This window comes from Athene cunicularia (assembly GCF_003259725.1).
Source record: "Athene cunicularia isolate RWA chromosome 2 unlocalized genomic scaffold, athCun1 chr2_part1, whole genome shotgun sequence".
NCBI classification, from domain to species: domain Eukaryota; kingdom Metazoa; phylum Chordata; class Aves; order Strigiformes; family Strigidae; genus Athene; species Athene cunicularia.
The window spans coordinates 703,562-727,921 of NW_020799095.1; the positions used below are offsets into that span (position 1 = coordinate 703,562).

The following is a 24,360-nucleotide window of genomic DNA, read 5'->3' on the forward strand; positions in this document are numbered from 1 at the left end:
CGGGTGGAGGCGGGCGAAGGTGCGAGGATCCGGCACCGCGACGGGGGGCGGCCGAGGGGGGAAAGGGGGGAAGCAATGGAGGATTTGGGGGGCCGTTGACTTGTCCTACAGCATCTCTCACAGCCCGTCTTGGGCGGGGGGGAGGCGGCCGTGTGTATTTTGGGGCTGCCGTCCCCCACCTTGCCCCTGGAGGAAGTTTTGGCCAGGAGTGGAGCGGAGCAGGCGGGAGGTATTTTTATTTTAGAGCAGCACTGCAGAGGGGGGCTGGTTCAGGAGCTGTCTGTCACGGCAGCTGCTGGAGAGGACCTGTGCTGGCTGCCAGAGCTCACCCCGGGCCAGGGAGCACGGCCCAGGGCTGGCCACGGGGCACGGCAGCCCCCCCGCAGGCTCTGGCTCGCTCCCAGGGGTGTTTGGGTGTCCTGTTTTGAGCCCTGCCAGGGAGGGAGTAGCCCCCATCACCCTGCAAGAGGGGAGGCAGCGGTCATTGCGTGGGGATGGGGAAACTGAGGCACAGAGCCGAAAGGTGCAAATCCTCCCCCGCTCAGGCAGTATTTGAGTGGATGTGGGGCTTGGAGGTTGCAGCATCTCTACAAACCTTCTTTGGGGTCTCCTTCTCAGCTTTTGGCATCTGCAGACAAAATAGGAGATAGGAAGGGGCTGGGTTGAGTATTGGTCTCTGTTATTATGGGGTGTGGAAATACAAGTCAGTCAAGAGCAGGTCAACACAGTGCCAGGCCGTCTCTGTGCCCTGCACCAAGCTCTTTCTACCAAACCCCTGTGAGGTCCGGGGAGAGCTGACTTCCCCAGCATCTCCTGGACTGCCTGTAGGATCAGGAGAGAGAAACAATGCAGTCAGCCCAGGTTTTCTAAATCCCTCCATGGCTTGTCTGCTTTGGGGTGAGATGAGTCACGTTCTGGGCTTAGGAGGGAGGACCCCCAGGATGGACACCCCTCGGGTGAGTCCAGCTTTGCTGTTGCGCTGGCCACGAACAAGAAAAGCATTTTTAACTTGCTGTACACAGAGAGAGGTTCCCACACAGAGCCTTGGCGATGGCTGTATGGCCAACCTTTTCAGCACCCAGTGGGCCACATTAATTTGCAACAGCTGGGGCAGAATTCATCTGTCTGCCCCTTGGACGCCCCTGAGCCCCAGCCTTCATCCTGTTACTGCGGCTCAGTCCCTGCCCGGGGACTTCAGCTCTTCAGTCCTTGTTGCAATTGACTGGGTGATTAAAGGCAACGTAATTAAGAGATCGGAGTAGGTAAGCGCGGCGACACAATTCGTCATGCTCCATGCGCCTGTGGAGGGCAGGGGTTTGTGACCAGCCACGGCCATATGTCAAGAAGCCTCCACAGGAGGGAAAATCACATCTGTCCCCACTGCCGGGGGGTGCAGACGGACATGGGCTGGCTGCAGTGGCAGGGCGGTGTAGGAAGACAATGAGCAAAGGGACACGGGGACACCGAGATGTCCCCATCACCCTCCCTGGCTCCCAAACCCAGTCACCTCTTACCCTGCTCCATGCAGATACCAGAACCAGCCCACAAACCCTTCTCTCTGCTTGTTCAGTGTTGGAGGCACAGTGGGCCCCGTTGTGTGGCCACGGGGCTGGAGGCGCTGGGGATCCTGTTTTTGGGGACATGAGGGATGTCGGGGTGTCTCCAGGGAGCGGGACCCAGAGGGCAGGAGGGTTATGGTGCCACCATGCTGTTCACCCTGGGCATTGGCCTCCAGAGAGTTTCAGGCTGATGATAGATTTTTGTTTTCGTTATTTTTTTTAATCCTGAGTAATTTGTGATCCTGACAGATTGAAAGTGCAATACAGGTGGAGGGCTGGGCAGTGGTTTTCCATGAGGCTCTGGGAACTGTGGTGATAAAAATCATTTAGCTTTAATTTATCGATATTATAAAAAATTAGAAAGAACCCCCTGCTGCTCTTGCTTTCTAATGTAATAAGATTTACTTTTAATGTGACCAGTGTGCCTTCCTCAGCACAGGGGATGTCTCTGTGTTTTACTGCCCCAGTGCTGCTCCTTTATGAAGAAAGGTTGTTTATGGCTTCAAGCTGATTTTAATGATAGTTTTTTTCAAACATTTGGGAGGTTGCTGGAAGTTGTGGCACATGAGTTAACACTAGGCCCCTCTTTAGTGTACAAGAAAGTGAGTGGGAAGGTGGTGGGGTTCAACAAAAGGTGCTTGGCTCTGTCCCAGCAAGGCACAGCATGAACTGGGATGGGAACATCGAAGGAGCCTCCTGCTTGCTCCTGCCTTATCACAGAATGATCTGGGTTGGAAAAGCCCTTGAAACTCCTCCAGCCCAACCATGACCCTCCCCCTGACCGTTCCCAACTCCACCAGATCCCTCAGCGCTGGGTCAGCCCGACTCTCCAACCCCTCCAGGGATGGGGACTCCCCCCCTGCCCTGGGCAGCCCATTCCAACACCCAATAGCTCCTTCTGGAAGGAAATACTTTCTAATGCTGCTGTCTCCCTGCTACTGGAGCAGCTCTTCATAGAATCAGAGAATCATTTAGGTTGGAAAAGACCTTTAAGATCACTGAGTTCAACCATTAACCCAACACTGCCAAGTCCATCACTAAATCATGTTCCAAAGTGCCACATCTACACCTCTTTTAAACACCTCCTGGGATCGTGACTCAACCACTTCCCTGGGCAGCCTGTTCCAGTGCTTGATAACCCTTTTGTTGAAGAAGTTTTTCCTAATATCCAATCTACACCTTTCCTGGTGCAACTTGAGGCCATTTCCTCTTCTATCACTTGTTACTCGGGAGAACAGATCAACATCTCCTCTCAGGTAGTTGCGGAGAGAGGTAAGGTCTCCCCTGAGCCCCCTCTTTTCCAGGCTAAACAACCCCAGTTCCTTCAGCTGCTCCTCACAGGACTTGTGCTCTAAACCCTTCACCAGCTTCGTTGACCTTCTTTGGAAACGCTCCAGGACCCCAATGTCTTTCCTGTAGCGAGGGGCCCAAAACTGAACACAGTAATCCAGGTGCAGCCTTACCCTGCTGGCCACACTGGTGCTGACACAAGCCAGGATGCTGTTGGTCTTCTTGGCCCCCTGGGCACACTGCTGGCTCATTATCAATCCCCCCTCAGGTCCCTCTCTGACTGGCAGCTCTCCAGCCACTCCTCCCCAAGCCTGTAGCGCTGCTGGGGGTTGTTGTGGCTCAAGGGCAGCCCCCGGCATTTGCCCTTATTGAAACTCCCCCAGTTGGGCTCAGCCCATGGCTCCAGCCTGCCCAGGTCTCTCTGCAGAGCCTCCCTACCCTCGAGCAGATCAACACTCCCACCCAGCTGGGTGTCATCTGCAAACTGACTGAGGGTGCACTCCACCCCCTAGTCCAGATCATTGATAAAGATATTAAACAGAACTGGCCCCAGTACTAAGCACTTATGACCAACCACCAACTGGATTTAACCCCATTCACCACCACTGTCTGGGCTTGGCCATCCAGCCAGTTTTTTACCCAGCAAACAGTACACCTGTCCAAGTCACGAGCAACCAGTTTCTCCAGGAGAATGCTGTAGGAAACAGTGTCCAAGGCTTTACCAATGTCTAGGTAGACAACATCCACAGCCTTTCTCTCATCCACTAAGCAGTCACCTTGTAACAGGAGATCAGATTGGTCGGCAGGTTCATAAACCCATGGCTGACTGGGCCTGATCACCTGCTTGTCCTGCACGTGCCGTGTAATGGCACTCAGGATGATCTGCTCCATCTGGCACCAATGTCAGACCGACAGGCCTGTAGTTCCTCACATCCTCATTCTGGCCCTTCTTGTAGGTGGGTGTCACACATGCTAACTTCCAGTCAACTGGGACACACACACACACACACACACACACACACACACCACCACCCCCCCTGGTTAGCCAGAACTGCTGTTAAATCCCATCTTTATGGGATGAACTGGAAGGATAGAGGGTTATAATAACCTACATGAGTTGTTTTATACTTCCTGCGGTTGCCTCATTGGGTTCCCCATGCAAACGTGTCGCTGGGATCATGCCAATCCCACCAGGACCTCAGAAGACACCTCCTGTGGCCTCCACTGATCCACCCAAGGTCACCCCCAGGACCTCTCTCAGCACCCCCAGAAGAGCTCTGCCTGTCACCCAGGGGACACACCAACCCCACCAAAGGTCCTGGGACCTCCTGCTGCCCTGGGGAAGGACTCTGAGGAAGACTCCCACCACCTGGCAGGGACAACCCAGTGTCAGGTCAAAGCATTCAGCTCCTCTCCTCACAGTTCTGCTCCTGAAAAAATGATCCAAATAGGTCAACACCCTTGTGGAATGACTCCCCCTCCTCTTGCTGCCACGCTTCACCCTGCAGGTGACTATTCTGGCTGACAAACAAGCTGCTCTAAAGCCCAGGGCTTCACCCCCTGCCTGCAGATGGGTTTCGGAGCTGTAAGCGGAGACGCGTGGGGATTGAGGTGGCATTTGTTGAGCAAGGCTGCCCTGTCCCGCGGGAGCCGCCAGCTCGCAAGCTGGGCTCAGAGGAGAGGATGAGGGTAGAAACCCAATATCCCTCTTGGCTTAGTTGTGGCTTAATTTAGAGCATGGGGACTCTGCTAGAGTATTTTTCCATTTAAAGCCGAACCTCATTCCCTTTGTCATGCGTGGGGTGAGGGCCCTGCAGCTTGCAGGGCAGTAGCAGCTGCTGGCTGCTGCCGCCAGAGGGGTTGGCAAAGCAGTTTCCTACTTATTCCCCTTTGCCACCATCCTTCTCCCCATTCCACCCACATGAAGGACTGAAATATGTCTCCTCGTGCTTCTCTCCTGCTTTGGAGTCTTGGGGAGGGCATAAGCCACCCACACCCCCAATCTGTGGCTCTAAAATTGCAGCTGTTACAGTAGGATCGGCTTTGACCTGCTGGCTGATCCTCTGCCTCTTGGCCGAGCAGAGTCCAGGGCTGGGAGGGCTTGCCTGTGTTGATACTGTCTATATTTAACCACACTAATGCAACTTAATTCACATTACGGCCAGTGTGGAAAGCTGCACTCTTGCGATGCCTGCTCTTCGCAGGTAGATGCCTCGCAACAGGCTGAAAGGAAAATGATGACAATTCATCAAAGGTCATTTATTCCCAGTGGTTCAGTTGTATTTTTAAAATTGGATGCATCTGTCAGGTGCTTTATGGCTGCTTCATGGAAATGCTTTGCCCTGCTCCAAGGTTGGAAACCACCTTTGGCTCAGTCCAAGTGTTTGGAGGACTCATATTCTCAGCATACATTAGCTAAAAGCTGGCCAAATCCTAACAAGGAGTGTCCATAGCCTCAAATACTTGCAGCAAAATTAACCTTACACTGTTCTTCACAGCTTAACTGTATCCAGCAGCCTGTGCCAGCGGTGCCGAGTGCTGTCACCACTAGCCTGTCATCACCATTAGCTACAATGAGAGACTGAAAAATCTCAGAGCTTATAAAAAAGTGACCTGTGACATGACTTTGCACTAGATGAAGGCTGTCCCAGTGAGAAAATGCTGGGTTACTCACACCACTTCTATCTAGTGAAAAAAGGTAACAATGACTGGCTGCAAACTGAAGCCAGAGGAATTCAAATGAGAATCAAAGCATGGGATTTTAACAGGCAGGTAATTATCCACAAGGACAAACATCCAAAGAAAGCCAGGGGTTGTGGAGGTTTCAGATCAGGTCCAGCTACATCCCTAAAATAATTGTAGCTCAAACAGCACAACAAGCGTGCTGGAGAGATTCTGTGGCTGAGGACCAGTGGTAGGGGTTTTTGAAGGCAGTGAGAAAAATATTTCCAGTTTTTATTCTCTGAGCGATGTGTTGGGGGAGATGGGGCTGCTGCAGCCAGATGAACCAGGGCTGCTGCTGCCAAGATCTGTCTGGGTTTCTTACACTCAGCAACAAAACAACATGCACTGCAAGAAAACTGGTCTCAGAGCTTGAAAACCGGGAAGCAGTTGCTGCAAAAGCACAGAGAGAATTCAAAGGTAGGTCACTCTGTGGAAGTGCAGAGGGAATTTATTTCAAAATTAAGGTGAAAACTGGGAAGACCTGGACAATTGGGCCTGTGTTCAGACCCCTCTACTACTCTGTGATGGGAGACAGACTGCACATTTCCATGAGAAACAGTTACTTACAGGTACGATGTCTCTAAACAAACTTTTATTGTGTCTTAGTTCCTTCTTTGCCAAGGCATCCAATGCTGCTCTGTACATGTTTGTGCAGGAAAAAAAGAGAAAGCTTCAGCGCAACCCCAAACAAGCATATGTTTAAAGAAATGAGTGTTGCTGCAAGTTGAGAAGAAGTTTGCACCATGTGCTAGTGAGCCATATGCGTTCTGTAACATACATCACTCCTAGTTTCTTATCTGTGTTTCATGGGTTGAGTCATAGCCATTTTGCTGCAGAGTGGTACAATCTTCACTGCTTTGTTACAGGACAAGGGAAAAACGCTGACCGTGTATTAGAAAGGATGGCAGGCTGCCTCTCCTGTACTTACATGAAAATATTATTGATTCACACTTCTGTGTAAGCAAAATCAGAACCTCCAGCTGCAAGCTACCAGGCTGAATTTAGCAGCCACCAATTAGCAAAATCTCCACACTTCTTGTCATAGCTCAGGCAGTTTCCCAGTGACCCCCTCACTATTTCAGGTCCTTAAAATATCTGTTGGGGGTGGGCTGATTTCTTCTCTTTGGTTGGCTCACTCTATCCCATGCTACATAGTCATCAGGATGTAGTTGAACAGAAACAAACTGCAATTCATTTGAATGAGACTGTGTCTGTTTCTTGATCCAGGATTTGTGATTCCTCGAGTTGTCAGGAGAAGAGGATTGGGGGTTGCAAGATGCCTTTTCCCTGGATGCTACTGGCAGGGCAAGCAGGAGGAATATGGCAATGAGCTGTTTTGGTCCTGCTCTTTACGAGAGACGCCTGACAGTTTTGCTGTTATAGGCAGCAGAGCAGGGCTCATAAGCACAGGGAGGGTTAACTCTCGGCCAGCACCCTCCTCCATCAGGGACCCTGTGAACTGTTTGAAGAGAGACACCTCTGAACCTAAGCAGGAAAAAGACGGGGATGACACCACCCTCACTGCAGAGTAACTCACTGCAGACTCACCCCTGCTCTGCTCTTTTTCCCTCTGCCTTATCGCAGCAGGAGTGGAGTCAGGATGCAGTCCCTGTTCTGGGAAGGGAGTGGCGCTTCCCCTGTCCACAAACCCACCTGGCACTGGTGGTAGCTGGGGTTAAAGTCTGACAAACTTCACACTCATAGGAGGAGGCTGACAAAGAAGAGCTTTCAAGACTTTCAGTAGAGAAACAAAGCAGTACTATACAAAAATAACTAGCTCTCCATTTGCTTGTAATCCCCAAGGCTAGCTCACTGCTGGCAAGCTGCATCTTAATGCCTTATTAGCTTGCACTTGGTGTTCTCATGCTGCAAGAGAAAAGGACAAGGATGCGAGGGCTTTCGGCATTGCCAAAAGTCCCTCCACTGCTGCAGTGAGGACCTGCCTGTGTTTTGTTAGCATTTCTTCCCAGCGAGAACATGACCTGCCTGATGGATGAACGCAGAGATCCAGAAATAGGGAATTCATAACCTGGGTGACAAGTTCCATTTGGAGTGAGATGAATTTAAGGTAGGTCTGACTGACCGCAGGCTTGATCTGCACAGTCTACCTTCAGTGGAAACTCCAGTGAGTTTCAGAAAACTCTGCTACCAATATGTTCAAGCAAAGAAACTGCTTGGAATGGTGAGTGGAGCCCCCCCCAAATTCACTTGTCACCGGCCAGGTCAGGCCAGGCCAATCCACTCCCTCAGCACTTGAGTACTACCAGGAAAGCCTGAGACAGACAGGTATCAGTGTGCCGATAAAAACAGCTCAGTTTGTTCCTGGCATGACTTTGGAAGGGAACTGGCATAACTTTTGTATGGCAAATTCCTTTATGAGCTGATAAAGGCAGCAGCATATTGAATATCAAGCCCTCTTGAGGAAAATTCTGTTGAAACTCGGAAGGTTTTGCCCAAAATCACACTGCAGAACTGTGGCTTCCTAAACTGCATCTATCTACGGCATGTGCAGCTGCTTGCTAACTCTTACAGACAGGATTTGCTGACATGCAAAACCATCACTCTTTTTGTATTTCATCTCCATTTTTAATCCTCTTCTGAAAATGCTAAAGAAATTATACGATCTGAGGCTGCAAAACTACACTGCCACTGCATTTCAATTCATGGGCATGATGCCTGGGCTCTCTCTCTGCTTTGCAGTCCAAAGAACTATGAATATCTTGCTTAAGTCTTCTCTTCTTTCTGCTGCTGAATGGCCTGTAAAAAGATATCTTTCACTTGCTCCACTGTGTCTTGATACAGTTTAAAGTCTTCCTCTTTGTTTCTCACAGTAGACTGCAAAGCGGCCTTCAGAGCTTCATTCTCATCCAGCTGGGTCACAAGCCTATGAGGAAACAAAAGGAAAACTTTCATGAGAGCTGTGGAGCTTCAAAGCAAATTAGAACAGTGCTTCAGCTCTGGGGAAGAAAACACTGAAACACATGCTCTCTGTAATTTCATGACAGGCATGAGAAAGAGCAGACTTAAAACTTACCCCTTCTCTCTTTGAGATAGAAAAGAGTATTAGATGGCCAAGATACTGTCCAGATCTATTTTGTAAAATATTACAATTTTATTTTCACTAATAAGCTTGCAATTTACATATAAGGAAAGAAAAAGAAAAAAAAAGTTTCTTCCTTGCATGTCTTTTGTGTTGCTTAATATTTGCATTAGCTTATCATTTCTGGGTATAACTACTAGGAAATTTGTGTAAGAATGACATAGACAAACCAGAGGATCTGTGATTTCTACACAGTTTGCTAGGTTTTATCCTCTGAGGAGCAGGTGCAGGTAATATCACTGCTAAAAGGACAGCAATGAATGTTAGCTGTTGTGAATAACACAGCAGGGAGGAAGGGGAACCATACCTTGTGCTCAGCTCCTCTATCTGTGATTCTAGGGGCAACTCGGAGAGCTGGGCTGCAGAGAGCTCCTTCCTATCGCTCCAATTCAAGGGGAGTCCTGAGTGACTCGCAGACTGCTCTGTAGATTCAATCATGAAACAAGAAACCATTTTCACTTGTTAGCACACTGGGTAAATCTCAGGAAATAGTGACTAAATACTAAGGAATCTGGTCAGTTCTATGTATATACATGAAGATACTGTAATTATATAAGACAGGCTTTTATTTTAATCTCCTTTAAGCAAAATTAAAACATGATGAGTTCACATTTCTGGGCTAAATGCAGTAATATGCATGCTATTTAGAGAAGAAAAAAAAATCCAAAATATTCAAGTGGCCAAAACAATAGGTGATAGAAACAGTTGAAAAGGATTATTTTGATATTTATCTTCTCATTGTGTTTCACAATTTTAAGATTATGGCAACTGTTGCTTCCTGAATGCCTGTGATAATGTTTGTGTGTGGCACACGTTGAAACAGCTTTTGTTAAAGCACTTTGATTCTCAGCATAAACACAACACAGGTCAAACACAATAAAATACTTAAGTACTTCAAACTAGGGTTCTAAATCAGGAATGCTTTCCTAATTAAAGGCCTACCCAAAACATTGCTCCTGTGATTACAAGGGGACACAAAAACTTTTTTCAGAGACATAGAGAAAATACAATTTAAATTTACTACTGGGATTGGAAAACCAAAAAAAGGTGACTGACCAGTGAATCCCTACAATGGAAGAAGGCTCAGAGAAGACAGGCAAGGGTGATGTGCTCAAGAAGCTCAGAAAAGAATGTAGAAAGTGACGACAGCTATCGTAGAGGATGCTGAACTTATCTCAACACCAAGGGGACTGGAGGGTGGTCTTTGCTGTAAATAAACAGCTGAATCAGTTGAGTAAATGTAAATGGCCTCCTGTAAAATAAGCAACAGAAAGTACTACCTACCAGCCAGACCAACATGAGGGAAGTGTATATGTGGTTCAGCCCAACATACAGTACAAAAATTTAAAAACCAGCAAAATGAACTTTGCAGAAAACAAAGGGCCTGAGCTGCCTTCAGCTCACATATTCCTTCCCAGCGGCGTTGTGATGGTGAGCATCTAGGCCAGTAACAAGAATCATATTTGTACTGTGATTCAACCGCACGTTGCAATTGCTATATTGTGCTGTCTCACTTTTTCCGAATTGAAATCCCACATAATGTCAAATATCTTTAAATAAGCAAATTCGGTATTCAAACCCTAAATCCCCCTTGTGTAGAATATCTAAAAGAACCTGGTCAGAGAGTATTGGACTATGACAAAAACACATGAGAAGAAAAGGCTATGTTGTATAACCAAGAAAATGCTTTTGATCTTGAGGCTGCATTTCACAGGGCTGAGAAAAACCTGTTGTTACTTACCTATTCTCCTCTGGAATTATTTTTGCTAATTTGAAATTTGAATAAGACAGAAAAAATGTTGAAAAACGAAAAGCATGAATAATTTAAAAACACAACTGGGTTGTTTCTAGCTACTCAGCATCATTATCTACTTCCCTTGAATTGAAGAAACTAGAAACATTAGATTAGCAATTAGATCAGCTCTCTCCAATTTTGCACTTTCAGAAAGAAAAGAAAATATTATGTTAATTAGTGGGTTCTCTAGTCTCTATTTTACATTCAAGCTTTTAATTCCTTCTTATTTCCTCAACTGTCTGGCATGAAAGCATTTAGATAACCTATATGCTCTACTGAAGAGGTATATTACAGACTTGTAGACTTGATTCGTGTACAAACTCCAGAGAGTTTTGGCACATCACAAGGGGCTGATCTCTCTTCAGAGAAGGATGGCAAAATAAATTTTACCTACTCATCTTACGGATTTAGAGGATTCCTTCTTATTAGTCTCACTGCCAATCCTTTTCTACATTTGCTTGTAGTCCTTAAGCAGACAGGACTAATGAACTAAGTATTTAGTAAGAAGGAACCTGTCACACTGCTAACAACAGCCTGTTTCACCAGCAGTCAGACTGGAATGACAGTCTCCTAGATATGAGTTACCAAACTGTTACTACAGCACAACAACTTGAGCTAAAATTCTCAGGACCTGGACAGTTTATCACTGTACCTCTTTGAGGTGGCAAGGGAAATCTAAGTGGAGCACATGTATGATAGCAGAACAACACATCAACACTTCACACTACCAGGTTGTATAAACGTCTGAGCACTCAAAACTTCAGTTAAGTTATCCTCTAGAAGACAGCACCAAAATGCTTCCATGATATTTAAGGCAAGAAGTCAGTAAAAAGTGTGCCACTGAGAGCTGTATTCCCACAGCTCTCACCTGGCTGTTATCTGTCCCTACACACACCCTGATTTCTTCTTCTGGGCATCTGCAGAACCATATGAGGGCTCCAAAGCCTCTCACCTCCAAACCCTCCTGGGAATCACAAAGGGCACCCCATGATACCACCTCTGTGAGGCCCAGGACTGCTCTCTTATCAGGATGAATGTCCTATAGCCTAAGGCCAAAGGCTGCAGCATTTTGCTTAGGTTTCTATTAGCATCTAAGTTTTTCTGCATTACTCTTTCTGCTGCCAGGGTCTTGGTCGATACAGGTAAGACAGCTCTAAAAATCAGAAAAACACATGAGAATGAGTCAGTGCTGACTGGAGCCCTTTCTAAGGACAGAACGGTTCTGCTCTAAGGGATGGATCCATATTTCAGAGAGGAGAAGGTCTGAATGCAGTCCCTATTCAGGATAAAGGCTCCTCTGAATCCTGTTCCTGTATACCTAATTGCCTCTGTAGGCTGGATGGGTGAATGGCAGAGCTTCCCCTGAGGTGTTGAGTACTCTGTAGATGTTACACTGGAGACCCTACTCTGCTGTATGAATCGAGGTCATAGTGAACAACCACAAGCGATTCCTTACATCACAGTCCTGCTCCAGAGAGAACTTACTGTCAAACATGTGTATGACCAAGAGCACTACAATGGGAGATGCAAAGAAATACAATGCAGTGACACTAGTGTTTCTTACCTCAGTCTGACCCCTGCCTAAGGAGAAACAAGACACCAGTGCAGGTGGAAGAGGATGTGATTGCTTGTACAGGTCACAGTGCTCAGTCCAGGTCAGCTCTAAGGTGATGAGGTCGCATTAGCACACACCGCAGCGCTGGATGGAGTCACAATGGAAAGCCATGCCATGCATCTGCTGAGCTGCAGGGCAGTTCCCCTTCGGCCCAAGATCATGTGTTTCGGTGTGGGACAGGCCAAGAGCTCGTACAAGGTCTCTGATGAGGCTTGTGACCTCTTTAATCATCGTAACTCAGCCTGACGGCATCCTAGGATTTGTTACATTGAAATTCCTATTCCTACTGTTCCTATCCTGGCATTTAAAGTCATTTTACTTTATGAAAATACACATAAAAAGGGAAACCACTGGAAAAGTTTCCTTAAGAATATGTGCCATTTTATTGGTTTAGACACTTTACAGGATCAGAGTCCTTTGGCAATAAAAGGATCTGATCAGGGAAATAAAAATTTAACATCCACCATGAATTCTTCTCATTTAACTATGCTAGTGAGGCTTTCATATTTATAGCAGGAGATTATCATGTTCATGGGATAATAAATTACATCAGATCTAATTACTTCATCACCAGTAATAGTTTTTCATAGACACTGACAGGCCTTAAATTGGGATGCATCCTTTAATACTGCTCTTAACCTTCAGGAAGAAGTGCAAAGGGAACACAGCAGTGGGCATGGTAGCAACACAGAGCAGTGTCGAGTTTTTTCTCTAGACTGTCATCCCATGAAAACAACACATCGCAAAAGTCCTGGTCCCACTTCAATCTGTGGTAAAGTCCTTTTGCATTAAGTTGGGCCAGGATTTCACCTTCTGTATTGGTCCACTGGTCTGAGTAGGTCCAAATGGTTGTGTGTAAGGTCAAGCACTTGTGTAGGTTTGATAAGAGTCCAAATGTTGTTGCTATCTATTAACCACAGAGGTGGGAAGAGGGACACAGTTGTAAGTGCTCCACCTCACCTGTTTTGCTCCTCAGAGGAGGTTTCTGTGCACCTGTGTTCCTACCTGGATCCATTTGTAGCTTTCCAAGCTGCTGTTCCAAAACAACACATCGCTGCTGCTCTTTCTGAAGCCTCTTCTCAGCTTTCAAGACTTTATTGCTAGCTTCCTCCACCCTGATAGGCAAAAAAAAAGATAGTTCAGCTTATTTATGTCATGACTATAATGAATGAGGTCATCTTGATACTGAATCCTGCTTTATGCTGCACAGCTCCCAACAGAGGGAAAAGGAGAATTTTCCATGCATTCAAAGGCAGAAATTCCAGTGCAATTGTTCCAGATTATATCCTCCAAATTTGCAAAACAGAATTAACTACTGAGTACAGTTGGAAATAATGGGTTCATTAATGGATGCTGCCTGGATCCCTTAACACTGGCTACTTAAGTGAATTTACCACTCAGATGGGCAGACAAGCTGCAGAATGCTGAGGAGAGATCTTTCATTACGAGAATAATAAAATGCATTTTTTTTAAACACACTGGGAACATTTGGAAGGAAAATAGTTTATAAAAGCACTGCCTAGCATTTAGATGTTTTGTGTCAGTTATCTGCAAGTAAGAAAAGAAACTCGAGGTTGCTTTTTATAAACTTGGCCATTAGACAGCGAGTGGAAAAGAAAGGATGGTTCACTGTAGTACAGAACAGAAGAGCAAAGTGCCTCTCTATTCACTCCACACAACTTCTTAGAAAATTTGATGCGCACCCACAGATGCAGTTGGTGGTGCATCTCAAGTGGGGCAGTGCCTGATACCAAATGACTTAAAGGAGTTCAAAGCTAGAGAGGAACCTAAATACTCAGTGTATTGTATAGTGTAGAATAAAAGAATTTCCTTCTTGACCCCATGGGTGATAACTGATTATGCCCTAAATCAAGAGACTTGATTGGTCTTATTTCCCTCCTAGCTGGCATAACTAAAAAAATATTACAACTATAATAAAATTATGTGACTGTATTAACAATCTAGCTACAGGCAAGAATCTGACCTCCTGTGATAGTGAATTACCATGCTGGTGACATGCTATGAGAAATTATATTTCTCTCAGTGGTTCTGAATTCACTAATCCTTCATTTGAGCAGGTGTTCCCCTAGCATCCACGTTAGACAAACAGCAGAGGAAAAATGACTAGTTGGTTTATATTAAATCATCTTCCAATATGAATAACTTAAACTAAAATGTTCCTCTAGCTCTTCCCCTTTCATCAGCAGGGCCCAATCCTACAAACTATTTAGAACAGAGTATCTCCTGACAGTATATTCTGCTCCGCAGTAAGTGATTGTGAAACACAGTCCTAATTCTGGCAGCTGTTGTAGAAAAGTCCCGCTCACATAACCATTCCCAGTGCTTTTCTCTTGACTTAAGCATTATGTGTGTTACTCGAGCTTTGCTGATGCACACTACAACAGGGGAAGGCAAGAGGAGGAATGCCTGTTTTTTTTACATATATTTATGTTGAAATATGACTGCATGCTATATTATCCTGAGGTCTTGCAAGAGTTATTACACACAATCCCACAAAATTTACTTTACTTGCAGGAGCTCTTGATATATGTGTGATAAGTGGGGAGCTGCTGAATCATCAGTCTATGGTACATTTTACAAGCAACTGTGCATTTCATTGACTCCATGTTCTTCATTATCCCATATTCGTGATGGCCCCATTTCAGCTATCACTCACACCTCCATCCTTTTCTAATTGCATAGCTCTATTAAAGTCACAGGACTTACAAACATGAGTGAAATTCCCCCAGTGCGTATTTGCAGGATTTAATCCTTAAAAGCACAGGGGATGACACCTTTACCACAGTTACAAAAAAATGTGGTTTTATGACTGCGATTAATTGTACAGGACAGAAGTTAGACAAGTGAGAAATGATAATTAGTGTAAAATAAAGCAAGCAAGCAAATAGTCCCTACTGTATTCAAAAAGCACACAGACAAAAGTATATTTTCCTGCAATCTGGAATAAAAATTTGGGAACCAAATCATCATAGAATCACAGGATGGTTTGGGTTGGAAGGGACCTTAAAGATCATCCAGTTCCAACCCCCCTGCCCTTGGCAGGGACACCTTCCCCTAGCCCAGGTTGCCCAAAGCCCCGTCCAACCTGGCCTTGAACCCTTCCAGGGAGGGGGCAGCCACAGCTGCTCTGGGCAACCTGTGCCAGTGTCCCACCACCCTCACAGGGAAGAATTTCTTCCTAATATCTGATCTAAATCTCCCTTCTTCCAGTTTAAAACCGTTACCTCTCATCCTATCCCTACACTCTCCAATCAAGAGTCCCTCCCCCCTTTCCTGCAGCCCCTTTCAGCCCTGGGAGGCCGCTCTAAGGTCTCCCCGGAGCCTTCTCTTCTCCAGCTGAACCCCCCAACTCTCTCAGCCTGTCCTCCAGGGGGGTGCTCCATATACATTCTCTAACTGTGAAATAAAAAAAGCAGTAGATAAAAGTTATCTAAAGAGAAAAGACTTTGTTTCCCCTGCCCTAAAACATAGCTGGCTTTTAACATAATCTTAAATTGAACTGAATAATAGAAAAAAAAATCACCACCATGCTTCAGTTAAACCAGAAGAAATTAATTTAAAAGAGGATACAGTGAAACTTAAAAGAATGTGAAAAGCTTTTGGAACAGAAGTCAGATTATAGCTATAATTACAGTATTTACTACCGATTAATAATATTGCTGCCTAAATAACACCACACATATAAATACATGAATTATAGTATTATGTAGGTGTAGCAAGCTTGAAGATGACTCCATTTTTTCTGTCCTTTGTTCTAAAAGAATAATAAAAAAAAATGAATCATCAACTAGGCAGGGAAATCGAGCAGAAAAAATTTAAAAGCCCCTATTTAAGGAAAGGCTCACACTGGCAGTGTATGGCGTACTACACTGCGTGCTACAGACTCTCACGCGTCTCAAGCACTCCTTAATCGCAGCATCCCACAAAGGATACTGGCAGAATCACCCGCTACCTTTTCTGCAGCACAGTGACCAGTTCCAGGAGCCTGTCTCTTTCCACTTCAGCAGCCTGGCAGAGAGCCTTGTGCTCTGTGATCTGTGTCTGCAGCACTTTCAAATCCGGGCTGTCAGTGCCAGCAACCCTAAAAGCAACAGAAGCATAGAGGGTCTGTTTCCCATTTCACAAATGAAAGAAATGAAACAAAGACAGGATTTGAAAAACATATCAAAATACACTTGTCTGAACACTAAGCCAGAATGCAGAGCCAGGCTCACTATCTCCCCCCAGCAGCAATCTCTATACTGCAATAAACGGAACAGAAATATTTAGAAATAAAGTGTGAGTTTCATTAGAAAGGTCTTTTCCATCACAAGCATGCTTTCCCTTCCCATCACCCCTGAAAACAAACTTCTACCTCTGACAATTCACGATCACTGACTCTCTTCTCATTGCTGCTGCCAAAGTAAAAAAAAAAATGTGTATGTGGATTCTCCGAAGTGCTATGCTAAGCTATTAAATGGTATGCTATTGATTTTCTCCCACTGAAATGCTTCAGGCAGCATTAGTACAATGGCCTTTCTTGTGCCTAATATGTGATGAAAGGAAGGGGCAGTTTTCCCATTATTACATACTTCATTACTTCCCCAACCTCTCCACAGAGGAGTATTCAGGAATATCTTCTTTAGAGCAAAATGCAGAAGAAATCTTCATGGTTGGGGGTCAAAAGGGAAAAATGGGATTTATAGGGTGTAAAACTAGCAATCAATTAAAAAATTAACATAGCATGAAGACGCTAGAGCCTGTGTTAGAGCTCTGTCACAGTATCAGGTAGGAAGGACGGTGAAAGCAGCTCTTTGTTACAGAAACAAGGCAGATGAGGATAAGGCTTGCCAGCAGCATGCGGAGCATGGCAGGAAACTTCCCTTGTTTATGATGTTTATATACATTCCTTCCAGGTGTGATGTTATTACTGAAAAAGGAAGGCTCAGCAGCTGCCAACTCTACAAGTGTATGACCCATCTTGGACACCTTGCTGAGAGGAAGAAATCTTTGTTAGGCACTGAGCAGAAGGCAGTCCTCCAAGAATTCCAGTCATCTTCCAACGTCTGGTTACTGCTGCCTCGTAGGGCAAAGACTCCCAGAGCCTCCTAAGAGGGTATCACACAGGCTCTGCATAGCTCAGCTTGCTCCCTGACTCCGAAACATGCTGCAAAAATACCTTGTGTCTCCAGTGTACAACAACTACAGCTCAGTGTTTGATCTCTGCGCTTCTGGGGATATTTTGCTGACACTCCAGACCAGCACCGTGGAGCGCCAGAGTTGCCACACAGAAACTCCAGAGCAGGAATAGCTCTTGAGCCTGCTTGGCTCAATAGGAGCATGCAGCCACACAAGCAGCCACTGCTGCTCTGTTTCCTTGCAGGCACTGCCCTGAGCACTCTCATCTTACACCTTCACCCCCCCGGGTGAGAGACAAGCACAGGGTAATGTGCTTGTTTGATGGTGTTTGCATGTTGCATGCTTTCATAACCAACAGAACCCCTGTTCTGCAACAAGGTGCACATTTCCAAATGCCCTTTAAAAATATACTTCACATAGTTTTCTGAATCATTCTACTTTGTGGACGCCCTCAGGAAGATCTGTCAGGCTTGTAAGAGGAGGAGTCACTGAAAACACTAGAGTATTACTTCCAGCCTGAATGAGTTTTATGCATAATGATATGTGTGCTTGGGACATAAAATTCTAGTGTGTTTGTTTTCCAAATTTGAGCTCAGCTACCTAAAGGCAAGTCCCTGTAGACTTAGCCCATGTTTCCCTGTTTTTAGGCTGAAGCTAACAGATGATAAAGCCTTAATATTGTGGAACAGGTAGAGCTGCCTTCTAGGCTAGGAGTGCTTAATCCTAAAAATCAAGTTAAGGCTGATAATGACAGAAGTGGCCCAGTCTAACAATGTGGATTTTTACTTCAACACCTCCAAGGGGCTTTACTTCCTATTTATAGCATTTTTCATTTCATCTTTCCTGATAGGAAAAGATGATTCACTGAAGTAAAATGGAATAGAGAGTTCATCAGCATATTAAAGTTAGCGGAATGAGTGAGCCCTGCTGACCAAGTTATTAATGGCTCTTGCAGTTTTCAGACTCATTCGGTGCCCAGCTGACATGTCAGCTATTTTCATGGTAGCCATGCACACAAGCAATAAATTACACATTACACTTAGTGGTTTCTACAAAGCCATTACCCAACCTCATTTTCCTGCTTGCTTTCCTGCTTACCATCAGCAGACATATGAAGTAAAAAACTGGATAAAATATAGATTTGCTCCACAACAGCACAACTTCTGCAGTTAGAAGTGTGAGAATAGTCAGTCACAAGGGTATAACGAGATGTGGCAACTTCCAAATTAAGGATGTTTTAACTCTAACTCAGAAACATTGAGAAGAACTTTTCTTAAATTTTGTAGATTTTTTACCTGCAGCCTAAGAAAATACTTAGACTCAGGGATATATCTAACAATTTAAAAGCCAAATTTAATGTCTAAAGTAATGTTGTAGGTGAGTTAAAACTACATAGAAGAAATCAGTTGAAACTTTAACTTGATGAGAAATTTCCTCCTTCCTCAGAAGACCAGTCTCAACTTCTTATTGTCTATTAAACCATGAACTCTTTAGCAACAAAACCAGCATTTAACAGGAAAGGATGTAACTTGCTCTGGTATTATGGTGCCTTTACACAGCCAGAGTGACCCAGAGTTACAAGAATCAGATTTACTGCTGTTTTAAGATCAGTGTAATTTACATGGTCCTCAGTGAGGCTTTAAAAAGGGTGTTTGTTAAGAACAAATGATGTGGTGTGTTTTCAACATTTCTGCAAGGAAATCCTACTCAAAACGTATTTATTGATTTAAATAATGCACCGGTGAATCAGTGCTTGCCTAAAATGGCATTTTGTATTAATTCCCCACCCTACTCTCAGAAGTCTGCTCATTAGAAGCCCTGTTTCTTATAAGAGAGAATTACAGGCACTTAAGCTAACCACATAAACATTATCTGAGCTGGAGAAAGAAAATTAGCTGCACTACCATTGTGCCAGAAGTAGCAATGTCTGCAAGTCTGCATATCTTTCTCTGCTTCAGGACAAAAGTCCAAGAGATAACGTGATTAGAGATTCCCATATACTGTAAACAGGCTTTCCACAGCTTGGCACACAGCACTTGTGGTTTGATACAATTGTCTGGGAAAACCATGCTTCTGAATAACTCACAAGAATTTTACGCATTGATGTTAGTGTTGTCTTACCAAGCAGATCCAATCTTTCCAACCTGATTGCTGCCTGATGTTAGAGGCTTAAACAGAGTAAAACCTGGATCTTCCAAATGCTGAGAAGATGGTTTATCAGCAGCTCCTGAACTGTCCCCCTGATGGGCAGATTTCTCCTGTTAATGTTGGAGCAGGTTATAAAACCAATTACACAATTCAAAGGAAAATAGCTGCATCAAAGCCTAATCAGCAGCTTATCAGTAATGCTACAAGCATGCCAGAACTTTTGATTTACCCGACCTTCTCAGAAACTTTTCTTCAGTTTCTATCCATCGCAGGGTGGAAACAAAGCAAAAGTCAGTAAAAAGTGCAGTTTCATATGAAATAATAGGGTGCAAAGAGTGTCACTAGAGAATCCACAGTGCAGCACCACAACTACCAGTACCAGCAAGGTTGGTCTGTGTCCCTAACCCAAGTTTTATCTTGGAATCAATGCTCTAGTGCCCATGACTGATTCACAGTCTCACCATAACCACATGAGGGTTTTATATCAAAGGAAATTGGATGTCTAAATACTCTAACAAAGCCTGACTGTAAGATACCAGACCACAGGAGAAGCCTTTGGCAGGTTAGTGGACTGCCTCTCAACAATGTACTCTGGCCATAGTACCACCCTGCCTCTGTCAGTTTACAACACTAGACCATAGAAGTTGAAAACTTTTTTAACATATTAGTCCATAAGGGGCCAACTTTCCCAGTTCTTTCATCTGTACAATGAAATTCCCATACGTCCTATCAATAGCTTGGAGATCTGAGGGACAGGAAGGTTTTGAAGTAGTTTACAGGGAGAGATGAGAATAACTTACTGGGGTCCCATCACTCCATGAAGAGATGTAGCTGGGTACCATGGCAGCCTACTGGTGTTGGCCTCATCTATGTTGGCTTGCTTGCCTCCTTCAGCAGCCAAGGATGCTGAATACTGATAAGTCCCTTTTGCAGCCCAGCCCAGCCCTTGCTATTGGCCATATGGCACAGTCTTGGCACAAAGCCACATGTGGATGTGACTGGTATTTCTATGTTTTTTGTTGCTTAAACAGCTTGAAGAGAAGTTACATAGAAACAGGAAAGAAATTTAAGAGTCACACGAGAGAATTCTTGCTTTATCATTCCATCGGGAGAGACTGTCATTAGGGCAGGTATTGAAGTCTCAAGCTAGCAATCATCTCAAAGAGCAAGAGAAAAGAAAGTGGAAGAGCAGATCTAAAATGATTACAAAGGGTGCTCCTCTAGCTAATTTCTTCTGTCTACCTGAAGTGTGAGTTGCTCAATCTCCTCTTCCAGCTCTTTAACCTTTGCTTCTCGTTCAATCACCATCTGTCTGAGCTGCTCTATAAGGCAGTTTTGTTTCGGAACCTCACTATACAAGAGCTGCCCTAACATCTGCTGGGACTCCTTGTTCTTCTCATCCTTCTGGCTCAGGTCCTTTAAAATCTCCTGCATTTGCTTCTGTTGGATCTGATAAAATAGAAACAATGAGTGAGACCTTCACATTTGTACACAATGATTATTAAGTCTCCCTTAATAAACACCCATTTAGGTATGCTAGGGCAAGCCACTGTCCTGCCAAACCCATTCCTTGAGGTAAGCCCACAGATATCACTAGCGCTACTCCAAGAATTTGATCTTTTATGTTTTAAGTATGAGATCACCTTGTCTTGTTCTCAGCATTTATCCCTTGAAAGGACTGCACAGCACATGTGCTTGCAATGCAGCTGAGTAAGGACAGTCTGTCCCCACTGGTCCCTGTGCATCATATCAAGACTACAGCAACTGGATGGTGCAAGTAGAAAAGACCTGAGCAACTGAAAGATTCAGTTTGCTGGCAGCTTTGCTCCTGAGTGTAACAGAAAAGAGACCAAAACCGGCTGGCCTTTGACAAAGAAGGTGACTTTCATAAACTGGATAAAAGTAAAGATTTCAGTTTGCTTTTGTGTGAAATTAGAACATGATCAGATTGTGTGATAGTGACATTAAAAGATGAGGGTTGTATGAGACAACAGCTATGAGGCTAGGCTGTTTTACCAGTGGGCTTTGGAGTTTTTCTCACACTGATGAATCAAATATTTGTTGGACAGTTCGTTGTCAATCCAACAAACTGCAAGTAAGGTGCTTCTTTGATGTAAGGGATAAAACAAGTTAACCATTCCTTCCCAAATAAACTTGCACCTTTCCATAATAATTTTAGTGAGAACGCTGAGACTTAGCAAAAGTCACAACTGTTATTTGGCTCCTCTGCAATCTACTTAGTCTGCTGGTCGGCACCCATATTCCCTATGCAGAAAGGTGAATGCCAGCTTAGTCATAAGCATGTCTTAGCTAAAACCTATGTACAGAAGCAAGGAAATGCAAGTGATTTGAAACTCAGGAGGAGCTGGATCAGGAAACACAGAACTAACCCTACTAAGAAGGGGCATATTTTCTAATTTTTTTTTTTTTTTTTTACTATTGTAATTGGGTAAGACTAGGCAAAAGGATCCTGCAAGACCATGGCAGCAGCCATTTATTTTAGCATAACTGCATCCTGAGTCTCTGCTAATAGTCTTGGTTTTGAAGGGGCCAAACCCTCTCAGCTCCAGCTATTTCAGGTGAACACGCACATGGTTTAAGTATTCATGATTCAGCTTGTGTGTTGTGGGCTGTGTAACACAAGAAATGAAAATGAAAGATTGGGGGCATTCTAAGGAAAAAAACCTACCAATGGAGCTGAAAGCAGAACACTCTCCAGCCTCATGGGTCAGGAATGAAGCCCTTCCTCTACCTACTAGACAATCCTATTTCAACTCTTCTGCAAAACATTTCTTCCCATATTTGCAGCTTAGAGCCACTTGACTGCATCTGTGTCACGGCTGGTGCTTGTCTTGCAGTCTTTACATGACCTGACCCAAAATGATGGGCTTTAGCTGACTAGGAAACTTCTGGTTGTCACAGTTGGATTCATCAGGCCCCTGTATACCCTGTCTGTGTCACTGTGTAATTAAATGACATCATGTTTCATCACTTAACGAAAAAGGCCTGATCTGCAGGGGCTGGGACCAACAGTAAGAGTCAGACCATACCAGCAAGGCATCTATGAGCTCATCGTCGTGTTTTCCTTTCTCCAGCAAGGTTATGATCTGTTCCTTCAGAATTTTCACTTCACTGCACAAGATTTTGTTCCTGGCTTTTGATGCATCAAGTTTTTTTTTCACTTCCTCATGACTTTTTTGGAGAGAATCATATTCCCCAGCGAGTTTCTGCAGTGATGCAAACACATCATAGGAAATTACAGTTACAGCCTATCACCAAGCCCCTGGTGCTTTGGTGAGCTAAAGGAATCACACACTGCCTGGTAGAACCTAAAAAATGGAACTGACATACTGTATCATTCCCGAGTAAGTAAAAATTATAAATGCTACTACTCACTGCCTACCTGCTAGCATCAGAAAAAGGTCTGTCTGCTCAGGAATACAAGTGGACCAGGCTGACCCAGTATGTGCCAGGAGGCAAATGATAATTTTGTGTTAAAAAGCTTAATTCTCTATGCTCCTGCTTTTTTATATGCCTCACCATTCTCCATGGAGGAACTCTCTTCCTTCCAGATACAGGGTGGTGATGCCATACTACCTGCTAGAAGCTGTCCTTGGCATATGCTCCCCCTGAGCCATGCCTTCACCTAGATGAAACTGCTAGAGCATGCTAGCAGTTAAGTAGTAATGGATAAGTGCAGGGGAAGTTACTGTGAATGGAGCCTGAAACACAAGGCAGAAGTGCATTATAGTCACTGAGAAAAGCCTTCCCTGTGATGTGTGCCTGTAGCTATAAATCTTCTCTTTCATTCTCACAGCCAAGACTGAAAGGTTTGGATCACCCCGTTGCTCATTCTGTTGCACAACTAAATGGTGGTGGGAAGAGCAGCAGCAGAGCTCTGGGGTCATGCCAGGTGGCCTCTACAGAAGCAAATACAGGGAAGGAGCACAGGGAGATGTGCTTTGCTAACCAGAATATATGTAGCTGACCCCCACTACCCATATTTCTCGTGGACACAGGCCTACATATCCTTAAGGGTTTACTACATTTGCCACTAGCTATAGCCTCCCTCAACCCCTAAACACTGGATGCCTGTTTATTTTTGTAGCAACTACGTGTGATATATAGATGGAGGGTAAGACCCATTTTCAGTATGAGCGGAATGCTTATACTGCATGAAGCATGCACATCTGGGGCCACAGGATGAGAGGGATGCTACAGAGCTTGGATGTAGCTGTAGCAGAGTTTCTTTCTGCATGTAACTTCAGTATAAAGCCAGTACCAGCTTCACTGCAACCCAGGGCCTCTCTCCCTCTTTCCAACATCACCTATCAGGTACAGTTGTCAGGTAGCCACATTTCAGGCCAAGTGGATGTATCTGACACATGAATCATGCAGCAGAGAAGACCATGTCTTGTAATGCAGAAGTACGTCTGGCCACGTAACAGTGCAATACAGACAACAAGCATGGAAGCCTTTTGCTCAGTTTGTGAAGTGTGGCAGAACTTCCTCCAGCAGATCAGGTGGTTTCTGAAATGGTCTTTGGGTAGGGTGTAACATACACCCAGAAGGTAAGGCAAGTTACTACACACTATATGACCAAACAGGACTCTCTCAGCTCACAGGTTTTTACCCCCAAGGTTTCTTTCTTTTCTTTTTCCAAGCTGCGAATCTTCAACAAGTTCTTCTCTTGGGCTGACAACTTCCTTGGATCAGTAAATGCCAGCAATTCCTCATCAGTCTCAGTCAGTGATGTTCTGGTCTTGTTTTGGCTCAACTGATTCTCCAGCTCTCGAACCTAGGGGACAATAATGACAACTCATCCAGAGTCTTTACCAGGAATACAGTGGCCCAGCATCAAAGAGGACCAAAGTGTCCAGCATCAGAGGAGCTCAGAGTGCAGCATCATACTTCTTCTTGACATCATTGTGGTTAACTAATAGAGAGCAGTGTCCTTTCAGATTTAAATTTGTTAGCTACTCACAGACAT

At 44.7% G+C, this 24,360-nt stretch overlaps 1 protein-coding gene across 4 annotated transcripts in view; it reads right to left on the bottom strand.

Annotated features, from left to right (window-relative positions):
* Nucleotides 1–7,812: 7,812 nt before the first annotated feature.
* Nucleotides 7,813–24,360, bottom strand: part of CCDC13 (coiled-coil domain containing 13) — a 33,161-nt gene continuing 16,613 nt past the window's right edge. For 3 of the 4 annotated variants that reach the window (XM_026842767.1, XM_026842764.1, XM_026842763.1), the window contains 8 exons: nucleotides 24,004–24,168; nucleotides 22,421–22,597; nucleotides 20,613–20,819; nucleotides 19,344–19,480; nucleotides 16,057–16,185; nucleotides 13,089–13,198; nucleotides 8,981–9,095; nucleotides 7,813–8,457 (listed from right to left, as the gene is read on the bottom strand). In XM_026842767.1, coding sequence (XP_026698568.1) covers nucleotides 8,298–8,457; nucleotides 8,981–9,095; nucleotides 13,089–13,198; nucleotides 16,057–16,185; nucleotides 19,344–19,480; nucleotides 20,613–20,819; nucleotides 22,421–22,597; nucleotides 24,004–24,168 — 1,200 coding nt within the window. In that variant the 3' untranslated portion in view covers nucleotides 7,813–8,297. The remainder of the gene's footprint in view (nucleotides 8,458–8,980; nucleotides 9,096–13,088; nucleotides 13,199–16,056; nucleotides 16,186–19,343; nucleotides 19,481–20,612; nucleotides 20,820–22,420; nucleotides 22,598–24,003; nucleotides 24,169–24,360) is intronic. The other variant, XM_026842766.1, reaches the window with a different exon arrangement.